The following is a 9,843-nucleotide window of genomic DNA, read 5'->3' on the forward strand; positions in this document are numbered from 1 at the left end:
ATAGAATGAGAGCATGGTTTTTAGATATGAAAGAAGATATTGGGGAGGATGAGTGGGCAGCAGCTTGCCTGAGGGCGCAATCCCAGACCATAAATATTCGTATGAAACTGCTACAACATAAATGGCTAATGAGGACCTACATAACCCCTGAGAAACTCAATAAATGGTGCCCTGATGTGTAAAATGTTTGACAGCGAAGGGTACTTTAATTCATTGTGTATGGGAATGTCCCAAATAAGGGTCTTTTTGGAAATCTGTTGTTTGTATTTTAAGCAAAATCACGAGGATCCAGGTACCCTGTATAGCAAGATTTTGGGTTTTAGGTATATATCCGGAGGACTTTTCTGCTCACACCAAATACAAGACTTTGATTAATTTTGGGCTCCTGCAGGCCAGGAGGGTGGTTGCATTGTCTTGGAGGGAGATCGAGATGTCGTCCATACAATCCTGGCTTAAAGAAATGGCAATGTGTCTTACACTGGAAAAATTGACCTATGTGACTAAGGATAAAGCACTAGAGTTTGAAGACATATGGACAGCGCTTATGGATTACCTCAAACAACGTTGATTTATAACTGAAGCTGTGAAGTGACTTTTTATTTTTTATTATTTTTTTTTTTTTAATTATTTTTATTTGTTTTGATATCTCATATTATTGTTTCCTTCTATTTTTATTTCAGATTTTTCTGTGTTGTATGTATTCCACTCAATAGTGAAGTTTGTTCTGGGTTAGAATCAAAATCAATAAAAGAATATTGGTGGAATTAACAGAGGGGTAGCAACAATTTGTCCACATATGTAGCTTCAACCCATGCTGCAAACATGACCTCCAGACTAGATGTTCCAAAAATGTGTTTTTTCATAATATTTAGTAATTTATCAATGATCTTTTATTCTTTTTTGTCAGGTTTAAACATTTGACAGATACAAGATTCTTTCTTTCTTTCTTAGCTTTTCAGTGAAGCTGAGATGAGTCATGAATTATGGAACCCTATGAATAATTACATCATTAGCTAGCTACCATGAAAACATGACACAGGGAGAAATTAGATCGAGATAAAGAATAAACAGTCTGATTTTAGAACCAAAACAGAATGTTTCAATAACACCCAGTTTCATTTCTTGCTACACAAACGTTTTGACTTTCGTAAAAGGTCTGAGCTTTTTCTGTTGCGTTTCAGCGATGGCTCTCCCTCACAAGCCAGTTCTCTGGCTGTAGAGGAGGCTTCTGCCCTTCCACTTGCCAACCCCATGGTAGGAAGACTGCAAGCAGTGGAGGGCACAGCAGCATTGGATGTGGAGGGTACAGATGTTCTGGCCGTGGATCCTCCCAATGCACTACTGTCCATTAGTTCACGGAGTTTGTGTTCCAGTTCGGCAAGTCGGGCATTCTGTTCACCAATGACCTGCGTCTGTTCAAGCAGCTTCTGCTCTTGGTCCTGCAGCTGCTTCTGCTGTTCTAACTGCTTGACACGAATTTCTTGCATCTCCCGCCGCAAAACGGTCACAGATGCTCCATTGACCTTCACTTGCTGCTGCACCTTGGTCATCTCAGAGCGTGATGGTGAATTCTTAGCCAGGAAGGACATGGTGGTGAGAGAACTTGATGGACCTGCCACTGACAGAAAAAAAAAATGCATTATTACTCTGTTCTTAAATGTAGTTCACACAGATGATTGTAGCATTCACTTAACTCATTAAGGATAAAGCACCTGGCGAAGCATCCCTCTAAAACCTAAGGGCGACTTTACAATCACCCTCAAAAACCAGATGTTTTCCCGGTAATTCAACATCTACAAAATATTTGATATCTCAGCCCCTGTAGCAGGTAGAAACGTCATTCCAAAATAATTTGAGAGCTTAGACTTGTGGCTTTCACACAAGTGTATTATTATAAACCTTCAATATATACATTTTTTTTTAAATCAACAAACTTCACACAAGGAAAGTCAATAAAACAAACAAAATAATGTGTGAATAATAGAGATTTCTCAGTGAAAACATTTCACAGGAGGTTGGCAATAAAGTAGCACTTGCCAAAAGCTGCACTTGCTTCAATCATAAATGTAAAAAGGGGTCAGTGCAAGAAAAATGTCTAACATGGTTTGCCGAATTTCTTAGTGAAAGGCAGGGAGTGTGACTATTTTGTTTGACGGATGCATTCGTCATAGGCAGCGAATGAATTAAATGATTTATCTTGGTCATTTTCTTAATATCACAAAGAAAAAAAATCAATCAGAAGTGTGTTGACTTTTTATTACGTATCACCTATCTGTTTTTTTTACTTAAAATACTAAAAATCTACTTTCTCAGCTATGAACATATTTGAAGGTAAAATCTGTGCCCCTTTGGCTCCATCGGTCTGTTTTATTTAATCTTTTTTCCAAGTTAACTCTCAGCTATGTTTTCATTTGGCATCTGAAATGAAGAGAGAAGGAAGGGATAAATAAATAATTATATAAAAAGGGAGACTACCGGGAGCAGAACCAATGAGGCGCCCAGACAAGTCGGCTCCAGGCAGTTTCTTCTTCAGAATGGGAACAATCTTCTCATCAAAATACTCCATTGCCATGGACGAGATGTCCCTCAATTCTTGCAAAACCTCATGAGCTCGTTGCGGAGCTCGAGTTGAGTTCACATATCGAAGCACACGGTAGATCTCATCTATGACCTGACAAGAAAAAAAAAAGACAACGCCGCATGATGACTAAAGACAGGAACCTAGTAATAAACAAAATAACAATTACATTTTGTAAATATTAGGCTTAAATGAACCAATCACAGATCCCATCACAAGCAATATGTCGATTTAAATTCTATTTATTTACTGTATGAACTGTCCTTGTGTACAGATTACTGAGTATCAACAAAAGTACTCTCAGGTTTCTTGACAATGTTTAGTAATCTTTAACATGCTCCAAGGAAAGGAAGGAAGAAAACAAAAAACAAGGAGCGTGATTTGAATAAGAAATGTTTATTCCCAGAACATTTTAGTCACAATATTCATGTGTGCTGTCCTGAAAAAACACTGGCAAAGGACTTCTTAAGACTCACTGACTCTTTCAATTTGGTGCGGTACATGTCTGGCTCTACTTACAGGCAAGGAAACACTTTGGACCTTGTTCTTACTTTTGGTATATCGGTGTCAAATTTGAAAGAGTTGGACAATGTGCTTTCTGATCATATGACTGTGCGATTTGATGTCATGTTTTCCTGTGCTGACAGAGCTGCTGCTAGTGAGTGCAAGCGCCGGTATTTTAACCCCCTCACTGCTAGTCGGTTCTCTGATACCTTTGATTAGCTTTGTATTCCCTCTTCAAACACAGAGGAACTCAACACTTGGTTCCATTCATCTTGCCTTAACATTTTGGACTTTGTGGCGGCATTTAAAAATATGCGCCCAAAAGTTAGACCGGTTTAATGAGAGTACTGGTGCAGCCAAACAGGAATGCTGCAGAACTGAACGCAGGTGGAAAAGAATCTGCAGGTCTTATCAAATTCTAAAGGAGCATCATTACCAAAGAAAGGTGAAGGAGTCCAAGAAGGAACACTTGTCAAGTTTCATTAAGGCATGATCCACGTACTCTCTTTAAAACAATCGATTCTGAACTTAAGCTCCGTCAGCCAATTTGCACAGACTCGTCCCCTGAAATGTGCGATAGATTTTTGCAGTTTTTTGATGACAAGGTTGCTACAGCTAGGGCTCTCATTTCGAGCACCACATTTGACTCCTCTGTCCGTTTTCCGTGTTCCGCAGTGTTCAATGCCTTTGAGGCGGTTTTCTTGACATTTTTGGAGGATGTGGTTTGCCATATTAAGCCATTTGGCTCCCCTTATGACTCCGTTCCTCCTCACTTCTTAAGGAGGTTCTCCCGAGTATTGGTGAATCCGTTTTGGCCATTATCAATGACATTCTGTCTTCTGATGTAGTCCACTAACATTTTAACCATGATGCAGTGCAACCCCTGCTTAAGAAACTTGGCCTTGATCAAGGCGTGCTGTCAATTTTTTCCGGTTCCGGTTCCGCGCGAGTGGCAGCCCGCAACAGCAGCTTCGGCTCACCGGTGAGCCTTTTTGTGTGTTTTTGTTCCTTACTATTACTCTACCTCATACATTTTTCATATAGTTGATAGTCGTAAACTATATGGACACCCAAAACTGCGGTATTCTTGCTGCTACTGGTGGCTATTTTTTTGCGCGATCGTGTCCGGCAACTTGGCTCGGAGCCGCGCTCCCATTGTTTACAGCTAGAATCAGCTGTTAGCACTCCGCGCTAACCCTGCGGCGGCTCCCGGGGCGAGAGCCGATATCCCCCGTGAGCTGAGGAGGAAGAGATGGGGATCTTGTGCGGGGATTAAACGCCGGGAAAGGAGGAGACGATACCATCCCGTCCTCCCGTCTGTTATCATGGGGAATGTTAGATCTCTCTCTAACAAGATGGACGAGCTAGCGGAACTTACCCGGCATGAGAGAGACTTCCGGGAGATTAGCCTGATCCTATTTACGGAGTCGTGGCTAACAGCGCTAACGCTGAACGCGGTCGTAGAATTGGACGGCTTCCAAATCATATGCGCGGACAGGACGCTGGAGAGTGGAAAGAGGAAAGGAGGAGGGATGGCTGTGTTTGTGAACAATAGATGGTGTAATCCTGGGCACATCACGATTAAGGAGCAGCTTTGCAGCAGGGAAATTGAGCTGCTAGCTGTTGGCATGAGGCCATTTTACATCCCGCGAGAGTTTAGTCATGTGATCGCGATGACCGTCTACGTCCCCCCGCTGCCAGCGGCGACACAGCCTGTGATGTCTTGACTGCAGCAGTGAACAGGCTACAAACACAGCACCCAAATGCCCTGCTACTCATCTCTGGTGACTTAAATCATGCCTCTCCTTCCTCGTCTCTGCCTTCATTCACACAGTATGTCACCTGCCACACCAGAGACAATAAAACACTGGATCTTTTCTACGCTGCCCCTCCCCCCGCTGGGCAAAGCTGATCACAACCTGGTGGCTCTCCAGCCTGTGTACAAACCTCTGGTCCGCAGGCAGCCAGCTGTGACCCGCACGGTTCAGAGATGGTCTGGAGAGGCCGAGGAGGCCTTAAAGGACTGCTTCAGCAGAACTGTGTGGGAAGTATTCAGCAATGCTCACGGGGAAGACATTAGTAGTCTAACGGACACTGTTACAGACTATATACATTTCTGCATGGAGAACACCATACCCACCAGAAAAGTAAGGTGTTTCTCCAACAACAAACCCTGGATCACACCAGACATAAAAGCTCTCCTGAAGGAGAAGAGGAGGGCCTTTGCGTCAGGCAACAAAGAGGAGCGGAAGACTGTGCAGCGCCAGCTGAGGAGGAGGATCAGAGAGGGGAAAAGGTCCTACAGGAAGAGGATGGAGGAGCTGCTGCTGCAGAATAATGCCAGGGGAGTCTGGAGGGGCCTGAAGACCATCTCAGGCCACGGACAACCCAAGACCCGGACTGGGGGGGACCTGCAGTTTGCAAATGAGCTGAACCTCTTTTTCAATAGGTTCGATCAGATGCTTGCCCCCACTCAGTCTCTCTTGCTGCAGCCTCCACCTACTCCTCCTGCTGGGTGTGTCACCCCCTCCCCCCTTTTCTCCACAGTCTCCAGCTCCCAGCTACACCAGACAGCCACCACTCCCTCTTGCCCAGCCTTGGCCTTCACAACATCACAGGTGAAGAACCAGCTGAAGAAGATGAAGGCGAGGAAGGCAGTGGGGCCAGATGGCATCAGCCCCCAGCTCCTCAAATTCTGAGCAGACCAGCTGTGTGGAATTGTCCAGAACATGTTCAACCTGAGCCTGAAGCTGGGCAGGGTCCCCCAGCTATGGAAAACATCCTGCCTGGTCCCGGTGCCAAAGACCCCCCACCCGAAGGAGCTCAACAGCTTCAGACCAGTGGCGCTGACGTTTCACCTGATGAAGACCCTGGAGAGACTGGTCCTTGTCCACCTGCGCCCCCTGGTGAGCTCCTCAATGGACCCACTCCAGTTTGCATACCAGCCTGGCATCAGTGTGGATGATGCCATCATCTACCTCCTCCACACTTCACTCTCCCACCTGGAGAAGGCGGGGAGCACTGTGAGGATCATGTTCTTTGATTTCTCCAGTGCTTTCAACACCATCCAGCCCACCCTATTGGGAGACAAGCTGGAGCGGGCGGGGGTGGCCCACCACCTGACCACATGGATCCAGGACTACCTCACAAACCGGCCACAGTATGTGAGGACACAGGACTGTGTGTCTGACGTGCTCCTCTGTAGCACGGGGGCCGCACACGGAACTGTCTTGGCTCCCTTCCTGTTCACCCTCTAAACCTCGGACTTCAACTACAGCACCCCTACCTGTCACCTGCAGAAGTTCTCTGACGACTCTGTGATTGTTGGCCTCATCACAGGCGGAGATGATCGGGAGTACAGAGAACTTACTCAGGGTTTTGTGAACTGGTGCCAGCAGAACCGCCTCCTGATCAATGCGGGGAAATCCAAAGAAATGGTGGTGGATTTCGGTAGGCGCCATCACTCTGCACCTGCACCAGTGAATATCCGGGGAACAGATGTTGAGAGAGTCTCAACTTACAAGTACCTGAGTGTTCATCTGAACAATAAACTGAACTGGAACGACAACACAGACGCCCTCTATAGGAAGAGTCAGAGCAGACTCTTCCTACTCAGGAGACTGAGGTCTTTTGGGGGTCAGGGGACACTCCTCAGGAACTTTTATGACTCGGTGGTTGCATCGGTCATCTTCCAGGGAGTGGTCACCTGGGCAGGCGGCGTCTCGGCCCAGGACAAGAAGCGGCTGGACAAACTGGTCAGGAGGTCCTGGGCTGCTCCCTAGACTCTGTGGACTCGGTGGGGGACAGGAGGATGTTGGCCAAGCTGTCATCAATGCTGGACAACCCGGACCATCCCGTCCAGGGCACCATAACAGCACTCCACAGCTCTTTCAGTGACACCCTCGCTGTGCAAAGGAGAGATTCCGCCGCTCCTTCTTGCCTGCTGCTGTCAGACTCCTTAACAAGAACACTGTGTAGTCTCTACAAACTGGCGGACATTAGTGCAATTGTGCAGTCCTGCACCTGAGCTCATATCGTGCAATACCCAACATCCCCCACTACTGTAATACCGTGCAATACTCAACATTCCCCACTACTGTTAGTCTAGTTTTATTTTTATCCAGTGCTGTTCCTTACATTTCACTACAGCACTGCAGCACTTGTCACTTACTTTAGTATTTTTCCTCTGTACTATGTACAGGCTAAAATGAGTGTTCCTCATACTTTTTATGTAGATGTATGTTGGTGTGTATATACATGTGTATATACTCATGTTACTACGTGTATTTACATGGGTTTGATCCTGAATGTTTGCCATTAATGTTGTACATTAATGGCTACATTATGCCGCCGTCCCTGTGTTACCTATATCTTTGCTGCTGTAACACTGAAAATTTCCCCACTGTGGGATCAATAAAGGCCTTCTTATCTTATCTTATCTTATCTTAAATTTCCAAGCTGCCTTTTATTTCTAAAATTCTGGAAAAAGTGGTGCACTCTCGGTTAAATTCTTTCTTGAATGAACACGTCATGGAGGTTTTTCATGCAGGCTTCAAGATGATGCATAGCACAGAGTCAGCCCTGTTTTCATGATATCCTCCTGACACTGGAGACTTGTTTTGTTGGATTTGATTGACTGCAGTATTCGATACGGAGGATCACAGTATTCTTTTGGCTCTTTTACAGCACCAAGTGGGCATTAGTGGAAGCGCTCTAGAGTGATTAGGATTCTATTTGGCTGGCAGGACTTTTTCTGTTAGCCTAGGTTCCTCTGAGTCCCGCTCTGCCCCTCTATCGTAAGGTGTTTCACATGATTCCCATTTTGGGGCCCGTGCTGTTCTCGTTGTATTTGCTGCCCCTGGGTTCAATCCTTCGAAAACACGCTATTTCCTTCCACTGTTATGCAGAACTGTGAAATTTATGTTCCACAGAGCAAAAAAGACACTTTCTCCTTATGACCACTTTTGTTATGTTGTCTTAAATTTCAACGAAAAGAAAACAGAGGTTATGGTGTTCGGTCCCAGTGACTCTTCTACATCTCACCCTCGTAACCTGGGCCCCCTGGCCTCATATCTAAAGCCAACAGCGCTGTTGTTAGATCCAGCTTCTTTCATCTTAGGCAGCTGGCTAAGGTGAAGTCCTTCCTTTCTCAACAGCACTTAGAAACAGTAATCCATGCCTTTGTTCCATCTTGGCTAGGATTGCTGTAATACACTTTATTTTGGAGTCGGCCAGTCCTCCCTCAAGCGTCTCCAGTTGGTCCAAAATGCTGCTGCTCGCCCCCTAACGAGCTCAGAAGACAGAGCACATAACCCCAATTCTGGGCACCCTTTACTGGCTCCCAGTACATTTTAGGGTTCATTTTAAGATGCTTCTATTTGATGACAAGTCTTTAAATGGCCTCGCCCCAGCGTACCTCTGTGAGCTCCTCCACTCCTACGCACTGGTTGCTGCTCGAGATGCCGAGGACTAAGCAGTGCTCCAGAGGGGATTGGGCCTTTTCTGTTGCTGGTTTCCCTTTGGAATGACCTTCCATTAAATGTTAGGCAAGCCCCTCTCTGTCCATTTTTAAAACCCGTTGGAAGACACCTTTCTATTTTTTGGCTTTTGATTCGACGCGAGACTGACAGTTTTGTGGTGTTTTCCGGTGTCTATTGTATATAGTATTTTGTGTTAATTTATTACTCTCACTTGTTATATTATTGCTACTTTTTTGTTGTATGTAAAACTGCTTTGTTTCAGCCGAAGCTGAAATGCACTATATAAATAAAGTTGTATTGTGTTGTATTGTATATCAACTGTAGTTGCTTTCAAAACATGCAATACATGAAATTACAACTAAATACTTTGTTGATTATTTTAATGAAGACCTCGAGGATTTAAGAGCCCCAGCTTGCATGGCAGTATGAAGAGGGACACTGTCACTGTATTAGTTTGTATTTGTAGTAATTATGAATCACTTGGATGACAATATAATTATGACAAGTTGGGCAATTGGGACACAATTTCCCATCAGAAAATGAGCTAATGTGCTGGCCTCAGTTTGGCTTTGTTGGGCTTCAAGACAATGGTAGTAAATCAAGATTTACTAACTAAACATTAGCCTCTTTTCCACCAACAAGCCCAGGAACATTTGTTCCTGCTAATATAAATTCCTGGAAATACAAAGTTCCTGTGGCCAAGGTGGTTTGCATTTCCACCAAAACTCATAGTTCTTGGTAAATAAGACTGATGATGTACTGTATCTGTGGGAGGTGTTCTTTTACTTGGCTCTGAAACAACATTGCACTGAACAGAGAATAATTCAGACAGTGACCTGTATCTTAAACTAAGTTTAAAACATACAGGATAGCTTCAAAACATACAATCAATATTCAAATGTGTCAAAGTGAAAATCAGACAAAGTGTTGCTGCTAAATGTATACTTATCTTTTTATGTACCCTTTATCTTGAAAAGGCACTTGAAAACTGATTCTCATGCCATCCAGTCAGCAAACAGTCTGAGGCAGTGATTTATTTCATACACCGTATTTTCCGGACTATAAGCTGCACCTTTATATAAGCCGCACCCACTCTATTAAAAAAAAAATACAAATCTGGAAAAAAAAATATATGATCTGCACCTTTACATAATCTGCACCCTATGTTGAAAAAAATGATATTTACAGCATTTTGAACGATTTTGAACTGTAAATATAACTGTTGTATAACTGCTTGTTATACAACAAATGTAACTTTAAAAATGCAAAACAAAGAATAAA

The 9,843-nt window shown here is 44.1% G+C and overlaps 1 protein-coding gene across 3 annotated transcripts in view; it reads right to left on the bottom strand.

The window, feature by feature from the left end:
* Positions 1–867: 867 nt before the first annotated feature.
* The window catches only part of fbxo28 (F-box protein 28), a 51,398-nt gene continuing 42,422 nt past the window's right edge, over positions 868–9,843 (bottom strand). For 2 of the 3 annotated variants that reach the window (XM_086044545.1, XM_086044543.1), the window contains 2 exons: positions 2,476–2,671; positions 868–1,618 (listed from right to left, as the gene is read on the bottom strand). In XM_086044545.1, coding sequence (XP_085900671.1) covers positions 1,116–1,618; positions 2,476–2,671 — 699 coding nt within the window. In that variant the 3' untranslated portion in view covers positions 868–1,115. The remainder of the gene's footprint in view (positions 1,619–2,475; positions 2,672–9,843) is intronic. The other variant, XM_086044544.1, reaches the window with a different exon arrangement.

Source organism: Filicampus tigris, chromosome 11 (assembly GCF_054856515.1).
Source record: "Filicampus tigris isolate MCC_2025a chromosome 11, RoL_Ftig_1.0, whole genome shotgun sequence".
Lineage (NCBI taxonomy): Eukaryota > Metazoa > Chordata > Actinopteri > Syngnathiformes > Syngnathidae > Filicampus > Filicampus tigris.